Source organism: Taudactylus pleione, unplaced genomic scaffold (assembly GCF_031769625.1).
Source record: "Taudactylus pleione unplaced genomic scaffold, aTauple2 ptg000959l, whole genome shotgun sequence".
Lineage (NCBI taxonomy): Eukaryota > Metazoa > Chordata > Amphibia > Anura > Myobatrachidae > Taudactylus > Taudactylus pleione.
Genome location: NW_028285360.1, coordinates 1,342,763 through 1,363,621, shown reverse-complemented (window position 1 = coordinate 1,363,621; position 20,859 = coordinate 1,342,763). Strand labels below are relative to the sequence as shown.

Below are 20,859 nucleotides of genomic sequence, written 5' to 3'. Positions count from 1 at the left end.
CATCCACTTACGTTAGCGCTGTATGTGCATGACCACATACAGCGCTAACTGGCTCCCGAATGAACAGTGAGATCAGTCAGGAGCCGCTTGCCAATCAGCGGCCGCTAACTGTAGAGCGGCTGCTGATTGGCTCCGGCAACTCACAGTTGCCACGTGGGCGACTCAGCCCACGTGGGAACTGTCAGGAGCAGGACCCAATCAGCGGCCTCTCTACAGTTAGCGCCCGCTGATTGGCTAGCGGCTCCTGACTGTTCTCACTGTTCAGTCGGGAGCCGGTTAGCGCTGTATGTGGTCACACACATACACTGCTAATGGTAAGTATATGGATCGGGTACTCTGTTTGTTTTTTTGCAAAGACCCCCCGGATGCTACAGAGACTAGCTCGAGGATAGAGGTGAGTATACGATCTTTTTTGCAGGTCATTCCACACGGATATCTACTTGGAGAAGTGGGCAGACCAGCTCGTACAGGTAAGTATGTGTGATTGATGTATTTGTGTAATAAAGCTGTACTGTCTAAGGTGTGTGTGTTTGTCTTTATTTAACTATGTATTTTACAGTGTAGGTATGGGTGCCGGCCGCCTGCTGATACTTGTAGTTCCACAAGTGCCAAAGGGCAGGCATGCTGGCACCTGTAGTTACACTGTAAAATACAATAGTTTTTTACAATTTAACACTTTAATACCCCTGTACCCACAGCCCAGGGGTGCGGGGAAGAGCCCCGGGCTTCAGACTAGGCATGGGGTTTTCGGGAGAGGGGGGGCCTCGTTTTTGGGGGGTCCCCACCTCCCCTGAGATCCCCAGCTTGGCCTGAGTGACTTGGGGTGAGACTGCTTTGGCCCTGGAGACCCGGTAATAGGGTCTCCTGGCCGTGGTATTACACCCCGGTCGTTTTGGGTCCGGTGCTGGTTTTAATCATAGGGGTAACCCTACGCATTTTTTTCCCCTTATAATTAAAACCAGGACTGGCCCTGCAGCCTGGTGCTGGTACCTAAATTACGGAGGAACCCTACACGTTTTGTTCCCCGTAATTTTAGGTACCAGGACAGGCTGACAAATCCAGGGCTGGTTAGGCTTTCGGGGGGGGGGGGGGGGGGGGGACCTCACGTCATTTTTTTTTTTTAAACAATTAACCCTTTTTTACAAGTGCAAAACACAAGCAGCTTACACATATCTCACTGATATGTGCAGGCTGCTTGTTCGGGTGAGTTTGCTAGAGAGAAAACACTGCAATCTCGGGTGAGTAATCTCATCTAAACTCGCAGATAGGGGGAGAAATCTCGATCTGCTTCACAATCGGAAAACTCACTTTCAGCTAAACTCACTTCTTAGTAAATTTGTGAGTTGTTAAAGGGTAAACTCACCCGAGTTTTGGTGAAGCAAAGTCAGTTTAAAAAAAACCAAACTCAACCAAACTCGATTCTTAGTACATTTACCCCTAAATCTTTGATGTAGAGCCTGACATTTAGCATTTAAATGAATAGCTTTCTTACTATATGTTAAAAACATGAATTTTTATTATTTTAAGTTGTGTAGTGTAAAAACCATTCACAGATGTGTTCTTTCTCATCTAGCCTCAATACACCATGCAGCACAATATGCCTGGCGTGACTGAGCTGCCTGGTCCCGTGAAACTCTGCTAGCGCTGGGCATCTTTTTTTGCCGCAATGCAATACTACTAGGACGCACCAGAAGACTGTGCTAATTAATTTGATATGTGACACTTGTATATCTGTGTGCACCTGAGTCTGAAAACGGAACTTGGTGTGAAAAAAAGCTGCAGCCATTGTATCATAGCTCTTCAAATGCTGATTGATAGGCTAAATCGCACACAGATATGCAAGTATCGTATATCAAATTAATCAGCACAGTCCTAGTCGCATCGTATTGGGACTTAGACGCATTTTTGGCAAAAAAAGACATAATAAAGACACGCAACACTAGCAGAGCCTCACGGGACCAGGAGTGCCAGGAAGGGTTGTTTGGCGTGATTGCAGCAAAGACGAATAAGGACACATCTGTAATCACTATGAAAGTATGGAGGGAAAACCATAGTGTTGTGCAACAATAGTGTTTTATTTTCTATAAAGCCACTATTTAACGTTCATTATTATAGGCTGTGTATTACTGAGCTACATAATTTACTAAATGGAGCAAGTCTATCGTGCTGTCTTTTTCTCTAGGCTGCCATATTAGGAGAGCAGACCCAGAGTGATTGACAGTTTGTGAGTCTTGTTTTGCAGGAAAGCACTGTGTGGATTGTTTGAGGTAGGGACAGGAATCTCATAGTAGCTCATATATCTGCAGCCTCAAATTTTTTGCCTGTATCCTATTCAGATCCCATCTGTCCTAAAGATGTCATCTGTCTGTCTGTAATTAGGGTTATGGTGCATATACGTAAAGATTTTCTGTCCAACCATCCAACTAGTTGATCGGTTGGAATTAAAATCTGGTAACGTATGGAAGTAACTAATGATCAGCAATTTGCTCCTAAATGCCAGAAAACAGATGAAAATGGTCGTTCAGACAAGTTTGTTAAATGTTTGATCTAAACAATTTTCAAACAATAGTTTTTGTCCATTTTCCGGTGTTTGGGAGCAAATTGCTGATTGTCATTTGCTTTCATACCTTTCCAGATTTTCATTCCAACCAATCAACTAGATGGATGGTTGGACAGAAAATCTTTACGTGTGTACCCAGCCTTAGGCTGCGAAAAGGGACAGTTAGGTTTAGGCAGTGGGAGGGGATGGTTAGGATTAGGCTGTGGGAGGGGATGGTTAGGGAAAGGGTTAGAATACTCACCAACATGTATCGGGATGTTGCCCGTCGAGATTCCGGAGCTAGCATTGTCACCATTGGGATTCTTATCACGGGGATCCTGTACCCAACCCCAACACATACACGAGGGTGTTTTACAGTTAATGGTTGTAGATTTTAACTGAATACAGGAAATATATTGCAGTATGTTTTTGTTTTTTTTGTTGTTGTGTATTTGTAACTTTTATGTTAAAAATGCACCAAATGTTTTCTGGGTTTTATTTTTGTATTATTTAAAAGAGGAATATCATATATCTTCACATGTAATTTCTCTCTCTCCATCATTTCTCATTCCTCTATCTTCATGCTACTGTATGTCTTGAATGTCCCAACGCTTTCTCAAACTCAACATGTCTAAACTGGACTTTTTGTATTCTCCTCATTCAGGACCCTCATCTCCCCTACTCTCTATTTCTGTGGACGGCACCAAACTTTCCTGAGTCCCTCAAGTCCGCTGCCTTAATGTCATTTTTGACTCATCTGTCTATTTCACTCCTCACATTCACTCTAACTTACAATGTTGCATCTTCCGCCTTCACAATATTTCGACGATCATCCCTTCCTTGCCATTGATGTCACCTATGCACCTGTCGTTTCCTGTCTAGACTATTGCAATCTCGTCTGCTCCAGTCTTCCTCTGCCCACTGAAATCTATCATGAACGTCTCGCCTCTATCGCCGCTGTTGGTTGACCTCTCCCCTATGCATACTGCTGACTAGCTCTTAATGCACCACAGAATGCAGTTTAAACTTCTCACCCTGGGCAGGATGTACTAAATGGAAAATGCGATAACAACCCCGTATATGGGGTTTACCACATTTTCCATTTTGGAATTTGGTCGCTGAGGCTCCGACCCGGAGACTAACGCCAGCTTTTGATGGCGTTACCCTATAGAAGCCTATGGGCTTTTACCGCATCGCACTGGTATGAGGGATCTGATCGGTTCCTTCCCAGCATGCCCCGCAGCCTCCGCGGCACTCTGCGCATGTGCAGATGGACTTCCGGGTCATAAACCCGGAAGTCCAGGGTGCAGCACTGATCACAAATGACAGCTCTTATCGGAAGAGCTGTCCTTTGCGGTACTGATTGCATATGTTAGTACATATGCGATCAGTACGAATGCGATGTCTGGCGTTATGTACTCCGCAAGGTTAGAACATCAGTGTTCTCTCCAGGCTGTTTTCTGCGGGTGCATCCCCCGGCACTTCCTCCCATGCCCCAATGCACTGCATTCCTGGTCACCCTCAATGTGTCCTTGTTGACACGGATGCCGGATGTGACGCTGAGCTGCGCCAACGTCACGTTCTTCACATTGGAGGCTCTGTGTCCGCCGGCAATAAGGACATGTTAGTGAAGGTTCCAGGTGACTGGACACGGTGCATTGGGGTGGGGGGAGGTGCCGGGCAGGGGACGCGGCATTGGGGCAGGGTACCCGGCACTGGGTCAGGGGAGAGTGCCGAGCAGGTGATGTGGCATTGGGGTGGGGGATATTTGTCCATCACAGTGTCAGGCTGGAGGGCAAAGATCCCTCCTCCAGTATAAAAGTTCAGACGGGAACAGTCACCTGAACTGATTAAAGAGAGCCTGCAAGTGGGGCCAGTATCTGTAGAGCTGTATAAAAAATATATTCTGTGTAGCTTGCAAGTGGGGACAGTATCTGGGTCTCTAAGAAGAAGAGAATTCATATATAAATTGTTACTTCAAGTTTAAATCATTATAAGGTCAGGTTTTAAAACATTTTGTTATTGCGAAAGCCCCCACCTGGCTACTTATTGATGCCACCCGGCTGGAAAAATTGTCTGGGGAGAACTGTACATCCCACCCCCTTAATTGTAAGGCACTCAGTCACTCCACTCCCTTCTACATCTCCAACATAATTTCTATCAGCTCTCTCCCGCCCTTTCCGCTCCTCCACTGACCTCTACCTCCCCTCTGCTCTAATGAACCCCTCTCACTTCCGCATCCCAGTTTTCTCCCGTACTGCCCAGCAATTCTGGATTTTACTCATTTACTCCCAGACTTGCTCCAATACTCTGGGATGGTGCCCACATCTGAAATAAAACCATAAACCTTCAGCGCAGGCATTATGGCCCTACTGCCGCATCTAATGGCTTTCTGTGATCACTGGTCCTATATATGCTGGCACCATGACACACAATACACTTTATATGACGCATAGTAAAGCTGGATAAGTGCTAGTTATGCCCTCTCCATGGACTGGCCACACTCACTCTAAAATCAAGCATTTGATTTTACCCATTTACCCCTCTAGAAATTCTGCATTTGCCACTGCCTGTGTGGCCCGTTATTGCTTGCTTCTGCCATACCAAAGCCATAGTGTGTCTTTCTATCCAACTCTCCTCTCCTCTGATCTAACCCCCCCGTTCCCCACCACCACCACCAGAGTCAGTCTTTGGTTTGATTGTGGTTTCGTCATATGTATTCTATATTTATGTAATTGTTCTTATCTCTGTAGGGCACTGCAGACAACTTGTATAGTCCTAAATACAAAGGTTGATGATAATACATAAGTTAAATGTGAAACAATTGGTAAATGTAGTTTTATAGAAATTTTTTTTTACTTTTTCAGTATGATTTATAGTGGCCCAACTATCTTGTTGTTTGAATAAGGTGTACCATTTTCCCTTTTTTTATGTTTACAGAAAATCATGAATTTTCTGTATATTTTAACATCACTTTCCTTCACCTTGGTTCAGAGGTTTTGTTAAATGCAAACACAAGTTTTCCGTTGTGCAATCTAGCCTTTTATAGTGATGTGACACAGGTCCACATCAGTCGTTGCATTAAGTTTATTTTGTCTGTAGTACTAATGAGTATTGTGGTGTTTATCTGTACTGTACTGTAATATGTACAAGTAATAATACAGTAACATTTTTCTTTGCAGGACACTTCAGTTGGGAAAAATATCTAAAGGAGACTGGATCTCAGCCAGCCCCACCTCACTGTTTCAGACAGGTGAGTGTTTGACAAAAATGTGAATTTCCTTTCTATACTGTAATTTAAGATCTAAATGAGAGATTGCATTCAGAAGTTTGGTTTGGGCAATTTTGTACTAGTATTTTGGACACATGTACCTGCTGTACCCGACACTACCTTTTATTTTTTCTCTGCTTTCTCCCCCTTGCTATTTCTCTCCCATCTCATTCTGCCTCCCTCTTATTTAGTCTCATGCTCTTGTCTCTCTCTATTCGTATCAGTCTTTCTCCAGCGCTCTCTCCCCCCGCTCTTGCTCTATCTCTTTATTTCTCTTTCCATCCCTTCTTTCCTGTCTCTCTTGCCCATCCTCCCCTTTTCTTTCTTCCTCTCTTTTCACACATCCAACTCTAGCTGGGAGTAAAGGCAATATTGCATTTTCATTTTCTATTATTAGTGGCAGTGGGGTCGCAAGTAGTGGACGTGTGCACCACCATCTCGACTCTCTTAAGCTGGGTACACACTTAACCCTGTGTACCCGGACGACCGGGCCAACATATCGTACCGTGGGTACACTTTGAATTATATAATTATAACCGGCAACGGCGCCGCATGCAGCACGGCCGACTTAAATGCTCAGATCTGGCCGATATGCTGCTCTGATTCAGCCGAAAACGACCTCTCGGGCCGACATCGTCCAAGTGTGTACCCAGCATTATAGACACACAGGGCCTGATTTAGCTTAGGACGGAATTGCAAAGCTGCACACAAGCAGCGTTGCATTTCTGTCCTTGCAATTATGTTAATGCAGCAGGAGGTGTCACGCCTCCTGCTGCATTACTTATCCGAGCTGCATTGCACAATGCAGCATTGGATAATCTGCAAGAACTTGGCAGGCTAAGTGCCACCGCAGATGAGAGAAAGAGGCTAGAAAAGCTCAGTCAGCCAATGGAGACCCTGGCCTCTTCCCTCCCCACCCAAGGGTGGCGAAACGCCTCAGTTTCGGGAAACGGAGGCTGTCGCCGCCCCCTCCCCGCCCACAAACGACAGCAGTCTGTCAATCACTGACATATTGGGCGGACGGTACACATTACACGATCCGGTGCCCGACCACCCGATACATCGGCACCAGCCGCATCCCGTTACATGGGGTTGTCAGCCGGATTGTCAGATTGAGCTACATGTAGGGCTGGCCTGATGATGCGACTGACGACCAAAAGGGAGTGTACACACTGGCCGATGTTGGCGATGTGTCGGCCTGATCTGCAGGATCAGACGACATATCAACTTATGTGTACCCAGCTTAAGTCTTAAGGTGAGAAGGAGAGGGAGGGGATTTTGGTGTAACCTGGCAGCAGTTCAGGTATACAGGTGCCCCTGAAAGGAAATGCTGCACAGTTCTTTCCTGTTCACTTGTCTCTTGTACAGGACAAATAGGAGGTAGTTAGGAGTTAAGGGGGGTCTATGCACTAAAGGTATAAAACCCATGTCTCACTCTGTTTCTTTTTCCTATATGAACCTGGTTTAATATGTTTTATAGTAAATTACAGCAATAAATCATTTGTTATCTTTTGTTATTATTTTCTAATAATGGTGATATGGCTGGTTTTGCAATCACTGTTACAGAGATAGGAATCCTCCAAAATAATGACACTATTTACCAAATAAAAGTGACACTCAGATCCTCCCCTGAGGCTGGCTTCAGCAATGAGTATTATTATCGCTCCACCAGCCAGTCCTGGGTGCTTGCACATGCATTTAACGGGCTTTGCTGGTTAAACATACATTGTGGAACTTTAATCCCTGACTTGGGCTTCCAGTTACACTTTCATTAAAAACCCCACTTTGGCACCATTCCGAAAAGAAAAAAATGATTTATTTATATAAAGAGAGCACTTTTTTTTCTCAGATGTAGCAGTACACGCCCACTTTACCGCCACGCTCATAGGTGCTGCTTTCACAATCTCCCTGAAATTCTTTTTAAAAAGTAGGCAAGTATGACTAAGCTTTCCAGGGAATTTTCAATCTGAGCAGACATTGTTGATAAAATCTTCTATATACTTGCTAGTCTGACCCATACACTGTACAAATGTGGGAGGCTGACAGAGGACATGTGTTATTACCTTACCTCATCAGCTGCTTAACTTCCTAATTCATGGCTTCAGTCACACAAAGAAAATACATTGCTGCAATTATTGATAAAGAGAAAATACATAGAAAAGTTTAAGAACACTACTTGGGACCATAGACAAATGTCCTGGGCAGAGTTTGGTGAGGCTGCATACAATTTTGAGTTTAACTACTCAGTTCACATAGGTTACTGCTGTAGGAACAGCACTAAGGGGTATATTCATCAATACATAATTAGTACTGGTGATAATTATTTTTTAAACTCGCTGGGAGTTTAAACAACCTTTTTGGAGGCGTTCATCATGCTTCATTGCCTAAAGTATCACTTACAAAAAGCCGCCCTTTTTGCGGAGTCCACTTTTCGGGATTGTGATATTTTCCCCTGCAGCTGACGTGTCCACAGGGCCGGTTCTATGGTTACGCATGGTACGCGGCCGCGTAAGGCGCCACATAGTGAAGGGCACCGCGGCCGCGACCATGCAGATTTCAGTGGCTTACTGCGTTGAAGACTGTCTCTGTGACACAGTTGTACCGCGCGTGTAGCGCTGACCGGACGGAGTTCGGTCAACGCTACACAGTGCCAAACACACAGCCGCCGGTGCCGGCAGCTGTGTGTTTGTTTCAGCAGCTGATGAGAGTCTGTCAGACTCTCATCGGCTGCTGCAGCTCCCACTGCGGGAGCCATCTTCCGGCTCCTGCAGTGGGTAATGGGAGAGACGTCGTCATGACGTCATGACGACGTCTCTCCCATAATGCAAAGCGGCCCTGGAGAATGGTCAGGAGTAGCTGATATCGGCGGCGGGAGCAGGAGCAGGGGGTTCAGGTAAGTGTTTGTTTTTTTTTGTTTGTTTTTTTAGTGTGTCTCTACTGGGGGGGGCTACAAGGGGGGATTACTACTGGGGGCACTTGAAGGGGGGATTACTACTGGGGGCACTAGAAGGGGGGATTACTACTGGGGGCACTAGAAGGGGGGACTACTACTGGGGGCACTAGAAGGGGGACTACTACTGGGGGCACTTGAAGGGGGGATTACTATTGGGGGCACTAGATGGGGGACTACTACTGGGGGCACTTGAAGGGGGGCTAATACTGGGGGCACTAGAATTGGGGCTCCTACTGGGGGCACTTGAAGGGGGCACTTGAAGGGAGGATTACTACTGGGGGGACTACTACTGGGGGCACAACAATGGGGGGACTACTACAAGGGGGGACTACTAGGGGCACTACAAGAGGGGGGATTACTACTAGGGGCACTACAAGGGGGGACCACTACTGGGGGCACTGCATGGGGGGAGGACTACTACTGGGGGCACTATATAAGCTTACTAATGGGGGCACAAGGGGCACTGCATAGGGGGGACCACTACCGCGGGCACTGCATAGGGGGGGGCGCCAAAAAACCTACTTGCTTACCAAAAAATTTGGGCTAGGGCCGGCCCTGCGTGTCCATAAGGACTTCCTCAAACTGTGCATGCGTTGTCGCAGCTGGCGTCTCCCTCAACCCCTGCCGACTGCGCCACCCCTGCTGCTTAACCACATACCACTGTTCCTCCCTCCCTCCTCCCCACACAGGTCTCTGTCCAAACCGCCGCCAATGTCTGTCCCAGCCACCTATCCGCCGGTGTTTTCTCCCCGCATCCTCTCACCTATTTCCTCATAGCGGCGCCGTGGATCCTGGACGGGAGGTGCAACCGAGGTGAAGCGGAGGCAGTGTGGGGGACAATGGTCTGTGGTACTGCCGGAGATTTCAGCCCCCGGAGCATTGCAGATACAGCAGGGAGGGTTCTGAATAGATCCCTCTGCTGGCTGCAGAGACTGCCCTGTAAATTTTCACAGGCTGCTGTGTAAACAACAGTCTGTGAAGATTATTGGGGGCTCTACACCATCTCAGGATGGCGTACAGTAACACCACCAAGTTCCGAAAAAACTCATGATGAATGGCTATGACCATTTTTACAAAAGTATGTGAAAGTGTTAATTTTCACCTGCTTTTGTATAAATTAAGTGATGATGAATAGAACCCCCAATGTGGCCCTTTCATACAAAGGAAAAACGATTTTCAAGAAAGGTAAACGCAGAGGAGGGAATGTGCTGGTAAGTGTTAGCCGAGTACAGTAAGGGTGAGTTAATGTAATTGTGACTAAAGTAGATTTGGGCAGGAGGTGCTTCTATTGTGCGTTTTGGAGGGCTGGTACATTGGGGCATGCTGACGAAGACTATCAGCTGCACTAGATAGCCGCTTCTGATTGTGGATTGAGTCCTTCATTTGATAGTACTTAATATAGCAGCCACACTATTCAATTATGTGAAATTACTGTCATCTATTCACCTCACTTATTTGATCATTTCCAATTGGACTGTGGGCCAAATTCAGAAATAGATGCAATGCCAATGTTTTTCGCAGTTGAGCGATTATCGGTGGTCTGCGTATGAGTCACACTGTACATGTGTCAAGCTTCATTACCGATGTCGCACGCAGTGACTATTTATTCGCAAAGTAATTGACCATCAGAATTTGCGGGTGGCAACGGGAGGGGGTGTAGCAACGAAAATGCAGGTGTTTCACAGCCATTTTTGGGGCTTCTCAGCCTGCCACACAGTAGAAATGGCTCGTTCTCTGGGCCATCCTGTGCAACCATAGGCTGAAGATTGTATTTGCAAAGCTGCTGGTGGGCGGCTCAATACAAATCCATGAGGCTGAGCCATTTGCATATTTTCGCATAGCCGCTGCGTACAAATTCGCAGCGGCAGTGGCAATAGTGGACTTCTCTGAATCAGGCCCTGTGTCAGGAAAACATCCAGTGTTTGTAGTTTGTATTCAATTTAATTGTATTTGTATTTAATTATATTGTATTTGGTAAATGCAACTTTCACATTTATTAATAACTGCTAAAACACTATTCTCTCCTGTATATGACACTTAGGGCTCTATTTATTAACATTATTTTTACTAAAATAGTGAAAAAGGGTATTTTCACACCCTTTTCACATTATTTAGTAACACCTATAGTTATTACAGGGCAATTGGAGTAGAATTCGTAAAATCAGTATCACTTATTTTTAGTAAGCGGAACGCATTTCCCATAATTGTAATGGGAAATGTGATCCAACCAAAGTTACTGAAAATAAATTGTAAAAAAATACCGGGGAAAGCCCTGTGATAATAACGCCACCTGGAGGTGACGTTATCCAGGGTCTCCCCCGGTTACCGGACTCCTACTCTGTTCTAAAAGGCAGAGCAGAGCCATGAGCCAGTCCCAGTGATCAGCTGTGTGGTCTAAACAGACCGCAAGCTGATACACTGCAAAAAAAAATAGTCCAAAAAAAAATTCACTTACCTGACACCAGGGACCGGTGGTCGGGGCTCCGGGTGATGTCCTCCCTCCGGTCAGCTGGTCTCCCATGCTGCACTGCGGGCCGGTCATCAGGTGATCAGTGCTATTAAGGGGGGGGTTGCGGGGGGATCCGCGATCGCGGGGGGGGCGGGGCTTAGTGTCGGGGGCAGTGCAGGGGGTAGCAGCGGTGGCCGGTCGGCGCATGCTCGGGGCACTAGTCACAGTATTTTTTGGCGAAAATATTGTGACTAGAGTGCGGAGGGGATTCGCAGGGACAGAGCTTTCTCGCAAGCTCTGTCCCTGCAAGGGATTTGTAGTAAATCCCTGTGATATTGCCTGAATTTGCAATGCGAATTCAGTCGATAATATCACACTACAATCTGCATTACAAATGCGGATTGTAGTAAATAGAGCCCTTAGTCACATTATTATATATTATACAAAGAGGGAAATGTGACTCTCTCATTTACTTCTAGCACTGTCAAGCCACACCTCTACACTTCTCTATATCATGGGGTGTAAGTATATCCACTTATTACTCCTGAAGCAAACCTGGCACGTAAGCTAATGATTTGAATATTGAGATGCGTCACACTGGACATATGCGCAGAAATTAACTTTTACAGGGCATCACACTAATAATGGAAGTGAGATCTACACTAACTGCAGCTAACCAGGATTACCAATGATATAGCCAATAACTACAGGTTATATACCGTTACATCAATTGGATTCCTGATATCATAAACAAACTGAAACATATAGAGACCAACGGGGCATATAGCATATGATGTTCAAATGTTGCCTCTAATACCTATAACCATACTAAAGACAATATTATTGTAGTCTTTTAAAATAGATAGTTTATAGCTTATCTATCTATGATAAATAAGATGTTGAATCTTTCTCATGTGTATTTACCAATTTTAATACTATGCGCAATATTATAGACACGTGACCGGGAGAACAGCCCTAACAGACAGGGACAATATATATACTCCCCCCAGCGTGTACCAGCGCTGACAGCAGAAACAGTTCTATTTTGTTCCTTAACTGTGTGACTGCATAGGGACTCTCATCTCCAGTCTGATGCCTGGCATGACTGGGGAAAGCAGATCCCAGTGTATCTAAATGAACAGATACTGCACTTCTCTATCTAATTACCAGTTAAACTGGCATTTACCTGACCATTTAATCTATATATTCCCAGCTATTTGAGGGACGCCTCACCCCATAATTAAATTAGACTTAAGACACATGGTCTGGCTCTAGGGGCATTTTTAATCTGTGTGTTATTCACAATATTTGTCCTATTTTCACTCATATGTTCACTGATATTTGCCTAGTTGATCACCTGTTAGCACATTATATACTTATGGATTTAATTTCTGTTTAATATTTTTCTTCCTTTTTTCTTTTTTTGCTTTATACATTTTATATTTACATTTAGTGTGAGATACTGTGCCATTGTTACTCTTATCTTGGAGGACATATGTTAAAGAACTCACCAGGAAATAAGATGGTATATAGCCCACTTATTGTATGTGCATATGAATTTAATTAATTGATGCATTATTTCCATAGAGTGAACACCTAAGTTGCTATATATCATCAAAAATATTTTATCCTATATCACACAATAGGATATTTATCAATGAAATTGTTCAAAGCTCAGATGTATCTCTAAAGCTGTCTCTTGAAATGTTACAGTTAAAAGTTATATTTTACTAATGAATAAATGAGGTGTGCCTCTTATTAGAGGAGTACTTTTTCTCTCCTTTTTCCAAGTAAGTTAAATTCTAAGAAAACTCCAGACAGATGTTTTGTTCGTCTCAAATTACTAATTGTAAATTAACCTGGCACACAGAGTGTAGTCCCAAATGAAGTTCGATGCAGCATAATAATAAAGTAGAATTGATTGCTATATTGCATGACTGCTATCGTTCTGTGGGCCTAATTCATTACGGATCGCTATTGCGATCGCAGCTGCGATTATGCACGCAGTCCCACTGCGAAAATATGCTAATGTTTGCAATCGCTATGCCATCGCAGCACAACATAAGGACGCCCACTTCCCCTTACTCATATCCGTAATACCTTGCAAATTTGCTAAACCATCGGTCACATTAAGTACCATTGAAGCCTCACGCACAACTACAAATGGTCTAATATTACCCGGAATTTGCTAACCGAATCGTATGCAGTGGAACCCCAAGCTGCGTATGCCTTCGCAGTGGCTAATTTATGCACGCCCCTGTAACGGCATTCAAACGCACTGACAAGCCTGCGTTTCGTTGACCACCTCCCGTCAACACCACCCAAACGGTCACTTCCAGCAAATTACTCTGCGATGGGTCTGCGTGGTCACTGATCGCAGTGTGATCGCAATGAAGCCTACGCGCACTACGATGCATGCGCAGTACGCAACAATTGGCTGTATGTGTGGGTAATCGCAATAACGATCCGTAATGAATCGGGCCCTGTGTATGATGTCCTGTTCCAACTAGTAAGTCTTTGTGATGCCTGAAGTGATTTGACAAAATTGATCATTAGGTTGGTCAAATAGGATTGGCATCTCTGCTGCCAGCCTTAAGGCCCCCATACACCTACCGACAGGTTGCACGATCCTGCGATTAGTTCGGAAAGACCAATCTGCTGGTCGGAAATGCCGACCGGCGGTCATTTGATGTTCTGCGATCCGTCGGAGGATTGGTGAAATTCTCCATTGTATATTCCACAGATTTGCAATTCACAATCATATTTTGATCGTGATTAGGGCCGTTGAGAGCTCTGCCGGGCCCAGGTACAGAGGGGGTGTGGCCTAATTGCGGGAGGCATGGCCACGCCCCCTTGAATAAAATCAAAATAAAATACTTTTGCGGCAGGGAGGGGGGCGCTGTGAGCCCGTCAGCCTGGCGCAAAGCCAGGGGGGGCATGATCAGTGTGATTGCTCCCCCCCCAGGCATAGGAGACTGCTGTGGCTGCTACTCAGCAGCCACGAGCAGTCTCCCACTGCAGCTCAGCACACGCTGTGTGCTGGGCTGCTGTGTGGGAGAGAAGGGAGGGGGGGGCTGCGCCGGACCCGGGCCCCTCAGGAAGCCCGGGCTTGGGTAAACAGTACCCGCTCCCCCCCCTCTCTGCGCCCCTGATCGTGAACGGCAAATCGGTGAAATCCAACATGTTGGATTTCGCAGATCCATAGAGGCCGGGTTGCAGGAACGCAGCTATATGTCACTAGTGTATGGGCTCCTTTAGATTCCACAATTCTTTGTCAGTTTTGTGAATGGAAACATGACATAAGAATGTAGTTTTCAGATCTCAAATTATTGTAATATATATGGACACAGGATATTTGCTTTCTTATATCATCATTCTATATTAAGAATATATTTATTTTTTTGCTTGCCCTCTCCAGTCCTGTTCTCCCCCGTCCAATGATTACAAGATTGGTATGAAGCTGGAGGCGCAGGACCCAAGGAACACAACCTCCACGTGCATCGCCTCTGTGGTGGGGCTTACAGGAGCGCGGCTCAGACTACGCCTTGATGGAAGTGATAATAAAAATGACTTCTGGAGACTGGTGGATTCGTCAGAGATTCAGCCCATTGGCACATGTGAAAAGAGTGGGGGCATGTTACAGCCACCATTAGGTGTGTCTATGGGTTTCTGCTTTCTGCCTAAATGTAAAGTGGTTTCATTATTCGGGGGTAGTAGATTTCTTATGTTTGGCACATAAAATACAAAGGAGCCAAATTGGTCCCCACACTTACAGTAATCACTATGTAATTGCATTTTACTGCATTCCAATACTGTGGGATTTAAATATTATGTTCTGTGTTCTGATGCCTTAAATCAGGGTTTCCCAACCTCATTCCTCAGGGAGCACTAACAGTGCATGTTTTCCAGGTCTCCTCACAGAATCAGAAATGAAATAATTGGCTCCATCTGTGGATCAGCCAGTAATGAATACACCTGTGAGCCAAATAGGTAAAATGGAATAGTGTTCACTCTAGCTTCGGCGGCAGGCAGCGCGCCGGAGCTAGAGAGGGCAACTTTGTGCGCGCGAGCCCGATAAGGGGGCGTGGCCATAAAAGGGGGCGTGTCTATAAGACGCGTCCCCTTTTTCGTCATACTTGGGGGTGTGCCCGGCACTTACGGACACGCCGGGCAGCCCCCAAGCGCTGCAGACAGGGAGAATAGATGCCGGGCGCATACGCCCGGCGTCTATTAGCCGCCGGTGACCGGGTCACCGCACATTTCTCCACCCGCGGGACACTGCGTCCCGCGGGTGAAGACGGCAGGGCGCTTTTAGCCCTCCTTCTGGAGGGCAGGGTGCTTTTTGCGCTCTAGAAGGAGGGCAGGGCGCCGCACCCTGCTAAAACAGCCTAGCGGGAACGCTATGGAAACCATGCACTGTTAGTGCTCCCTTAGGAATGAGTTTGGGCAACACTGTCTTTAATGAATATAATAAGAAGCGGTAAAGCCAAGTATTATTGTAGACAGTCAGGACCAGACCCCACATTGGAGGCAGTGTTCTCTTGCTGAAACACAAAAGCAGGGGGGAAAGTGGTGATATTCAGTGTTTAAGGCAGCTGCCTTTTCTGCCTACTCCATGACTTAGCATTATATATTGCATGCAATGCAGGGCTATTAAGCCACCATTGTATAATTTCAGCTTTACATATGTTTTGCCAATTTCTCCAAATTAATACATAGTATGTAGTTCCTTTTTTCGACAGTGACTATGTTGACAATGACTATGTAAAAACCAGGATGCCGGTGCTAGTATCCCGATACGACTGTGGCCATTATAACTTTATTCATGTTGTTAAACCAGCATGTTTACAGTTAGAATGCCTATGTGGTTAAGATGATTTAAGTAGCATTACAACCATGTTAGGATACTGCCGTCTGCATCCTGGTTTCGACATAGTGACTGTCAAATGTAATATTAATTAAAAACATGCTTTTTTAAAGCACTATGTACAGAATGAACTTTGATTTAGCTTTTGCCAGCATATTTCCCACTTTTATTATGCTCTGCTCATTGCTTGTATGGATACTCAGCAACTTTAATTGTGTTCAGGTTTTAGACTTAACGCCTCCTCTTGGCCCATGTTCCTTCTGAAGACCCTAAATGGAGCGGAGATGGCACCTGCCAAAATATTCCACAAGGTATACCTAAAACTGGCATCTTATTGCATGCCTTCGTTTTATTATTTTTGTAAGACCCTGTAGCAGCTCATATTTATATTATTTACACTGCATGGCTGCAATAGAAGACCAATGTAAAATATATTTAAATACCCTCTAATTTATCATCTTCACTCATTTGTATCTGGATGGATAAAAAAGAGAGAATCGCCTTAATCTGCACTTTGTTTACAATAATGTAATACAACTATGGGACTCCCTTTCTCTCACAGGAGCCTCCTTCTCCTGCCCAGAACCATTTTGAAATTGGGATGAAGCTGGAGGCAGTGGACAGGAAAAATCCACACTTTATCTGCCCTGCTACTATCGGGGAGGTGAGGGGTGGCGAGATCCTTGTGACATTCGATGGCTGGAGAGGAGCATTTGATTACTGGTGTCGATATGACTCTAGGGACATCTTTCCAGTAGGATGGTGCTCTCTGACAGGTGACAACCTGCAGCCTCCAGGGACTAAAGGTACATAACTCTTTACAAAGAAGTTGAAAGGGATGTGCAGGCTCGGTTCTACTCGGTTCCGTTCGTTTTTTTTTCCCGAATCTTATTGGGTTTCAGCTGTCACGAGTTTTGGATAGCCAATAAGATTCGGTAAAAAAAAACGAACGGAACCGAGTAGAACCGAGCCTGCACTGAAATCGGACTTACGCTAAACTCATGTCCACCTATTCTATGAAGGGACATTTCTTTGGCCAAGATGAAAACCGGGTCTAATGAAATATATATCCTGACTAAGAGTGTCCCATAACGCATTCGTTATTTTGCTAAAATAAAAGCACACATGCAGTAAGACATTAAAATTATTATCACATAATAATGCAGAGCACATGGCATCATAAGCATATATACATACTACTAAGTTGTTTTATGCACTTTATTGATACAACAATGTTAATGAACAACAACCATTTATACTTTCTATTGTCCTTTTTAGGTGAGTATCCAAATTATACATTTATTCATGGACCATGTTACCCTCTACTGAAGGACCCCCACTTTTTATAAATGAGTCAGGACATCCCTTTGATTCATATGGGAGTTTAAAGAGGACCAAATAATCATTCAATAATTAAACACAATGAGCCGATCTAGGAAGTTTAGACTTCCTCCATTTTACATAGTCGTTTCCTAGCAAAATAAATAAGTTATTGTTTATTTGTGTTGCAGCACCCTATTACGCATCACTTTCCAAAGAACACTGAATCATCAGTCTCTGTACCATTGGAGCTCACAACCTAAATTCCCTAACACACACACAGACCTCAGGGTCCATTAAGTCCGAAACCCATGAACTTTTGGACTTTGTGCGTAAACCGAAGGAACACATGGAAAACATACAAACTGAAAATCATGGTTTCAGTTGGTCTTGCTTTAATCACTGCGAATGATACATTAATGGACACATCCTCCTGCTCTTTCCTCCTATTCCATCACCCTCCATTAATACCTCCCTGTATCACAGTTCTCTCTTTCCCTTTTGTTGTAGTGGCTATTCCAAAAAGCCCAGCTCCAGCTGCAGGTATTGCCCCTGGTATACTGGGAGGTCCCAAAAACTTGCTAACAGGGGTGCCTGGGCGTAGACGTCGAAAGCCAGGAAGGAAGAAGGGGCAGCTGACTAAAGCTCTTGTCCATCAACTGACAAGTCAACCACCCAAACTTTGTGAACCTTTCCGTTTTCCGAAGAAGAGGGGCCCCAAGCCGGGAAGCAAGGTGCCTTTAATTTTAATATTTAATGATGTCCTTTTGATTAAATGCAGGAATTAAAATCCAGTAGATCTAGCAAAACAGTGCACTTTTCTTATAACCTGTTGGTGTCTTCACATATATGGCACTAGAGAACAAATATTAAAACCATTCATTCTGTGTAATAGCTGTAAATTCCTTCTCATAAGTTTGCATTTTTGGACAAGATCACTCAAAATGTAGTATGGGTGCATACAGTGCAGTAACTACAGAGCATACAACAGTTGTGACATTTATGGAATGTCATCTCCTCCTACAAGTAACTAGTCTATGGGGCTGATTCTCAGTTGAAAGTAAAGCAAAAATGAGCTAGTAACTTTGCATCTTTGCAAAACCATGCTGCACTGCAGGTGAGGCAGATATGAAATGTGCAGAGAGAGTTAGATTTGGGAGGGGCGTGTCCAAACGAAGTCTAAATAGCAGTGTAAAAATAAAGCTGTCCAGCATTTGTGGGCTACATACAAAAGCAGCCAGTATTTACCCTGCATGCAAAAATAATAAATATATTTGCACCCCTTGCATTGCAAAATGGTTCGTTCCAAATTTGCTCCCATCTCAGAATCAGCTTTATGTGTCTCTCTTGGAATAAAATAAATGTGTAGTAATCTCTCTTCATTTCACCAAAACTATCTAATATGTCTCTTAGCTTTGACTGACTGATATATAATAATAGTAAGCATTAGAATAATAAATTGCATGAAAGCTAGAAAGAACAGTATATGTATTAGTAATATCTTACTATTAATTAACAGTTTATAAATTTCTATTGCCAAAAAAAAAAAATAGCCTTGACATATTTGAAAATATAAAGGACCTAATTAGCCAACACTGGTCACTTTACATGTGATTTTTTTTATTTCTTAGAGAAAGCCACGACTTTTGCTGAATCAGGTTCCTACGTCGCCCACAAACAGTACCCCGGAACCAGACACCAGCACTGTACCACAGGATGCTGCCACCATTCCATGTGCTGCTATGCAAGCTCCCACAGGTAATTTGAGATAATCCTGTTCTCACACTAAAAATTGCATTGGTGGTTATTAATGTAAATAGATAACCATTCACCAGCCTACCCCATTGCTTTCTACTATAACTATGCAATAACCAAATGGGCTTTTAATGTTTTGAAGAATCGCCATGCTACCTCCAAGAGTCCCATAATGCTTCATTGGTGACAACAACTGTCATCACCAGGATTTTTACATTTACACTGCAGACTGTTGACCCCCTTGAAGTTCCAATAAACTGTACTGGCATAAGGAGATGAGCTAGCCATTAGACCCCTATGGTTTTTCTAGTTGTGAGGTTTATAGCACAATAAAAATATTGTGTGATCTTTTCTGTAGTAAATGTCACTACCAGACAGAGAGCGATGTATAATACCAGTTATTTCAGTGACAACCTCTGACTGCAGGTCATAACGTATATGTAGAATTATTCTTTTTTTACTACCTTAGGGGATTATTGCTATACTTTATTTCTGTATGATCCCATACTATTGGATTATACTGTATTGCACTTTATATATAGAATTCTATATAAATCCATCAGCTACCTTTTTTCACTTTGCTACTATATGATCCCGTATATACAGAATTGATATAATAGCATCAGCTACTTTTTGCAATCAATTACTTTATAAGAACCCCTATTATACCAGATAGAATTTACTATACTTGTTGTGACCGGATTTCTTGGACATATTGTATGAAATATGATCCAAGAATATTGTATATTATCTTAATACTTTCGCCCAATTAATCCAATTTATTTTAGACTAGTAAGTGGAATTAAAAGTTAAGTTTTAAATATCTACATAACACACTAGTTACATAAGAGTTCACCTACAAGGAATTTTCTTTCTTTTTGCCTTTGCAAAATATTTACCAGATATACGAATATATTAATTCCTGGGAGCACCACCAACACTTTAATATTGATATTGATATAGATATGTACCAAGAATAATTTACAGTTGGTTATGTTACATTACATTATATTTATCATTCCTGTGCAGGATCTATTTTCCCCTTGTTTCCCTATCACCATATAGAGAGCGGTGTATGCCAGCTGCAAAGATGACTGCCCCAGAATATGTTTGTCATCACACTAGTACAGTGAAGAGTGGGCACAAAGCAGGAACATTCTATAGATGAATAAGCTTTTCCATTTGCACAATAATAATCTATATAGTGGGTTTTTTTATTGAAAAGACATTTTATTGTATTATAATTATACTATTTGGCACAAGCATTTAATGTCTTTGTTTATAATCGCATTTCTCAACGTTCTTTCTTTAATGAACTACTAATATCTATAACTATTACAGGGTGTGGTCAGTTTATAGTTTGTGACAAAAGTCTACAGAATCCCGAAAAATAAATCCAGCCCTGTTCATTTTGTACTATAGCCAATTTAAGTCTTTTAGCCCATTTTACTAACCCCAATAATCCAATATTTTCAAGACTGGCTAGACAATTGTGCTGCGTGGTGCAGATGTACTAAGCTCTGGAAAGTGATAAAGTGGAGCGTGATAAGCGACCAACCAGTCAGCTCCTAACTGTTATGTTACAGACTGTGTTTGAAAAATAACAGGAGCTGAGTGGTCGCTTATTACTCTCCACTTTATCACTTTCCAGAGCTTAATACATCTGCCCCGTACAGTATGTCATTACTTGGTCTCTGAAACAGAT

At 43.7% G+C, this 20,859-nt stretch overlaps 1 protein-coding gene across 2 annotated transcripts in view; it reads left to right on the top strand.

Annotated features, from left to right (window-relative positions):
- SCMH1 (Scm polycomb group protein homolog 1) overlaps positions 1–20,859 on the top strand; it is a 73,283-nt gene that overhangs the window by 39,601 nt on the left and 12,823 nt on the right. For both annotated transcript variants that reach the window (XM_088459993.1, XM_088459992.1), the window contains 6 exons: positions 5,722–5,792; positions 14,631–14,865; positions 16,302–16,390; positions 16,642–16,885; positions 17,910–18,133; positions 19,031–19,157. In XM_088459993.1, coding sequence (XP_088316119.1) covers positions 5,722–5,792; positions 14,631–14,865; positions 16,302–16,390; positions 16,642–16,885; positions 17,910–18,133; positions 19,031–19,157 — 990 coding nt within the window. The remainder of the gene's footprint in view (positions 1–5,721; positions 5,793–14,630; positions 14,866–16,301; positions 16,391–16,641; positions 16,886–17,909; positions 18,134–19,030; positions 19,158–20,859) is intronic.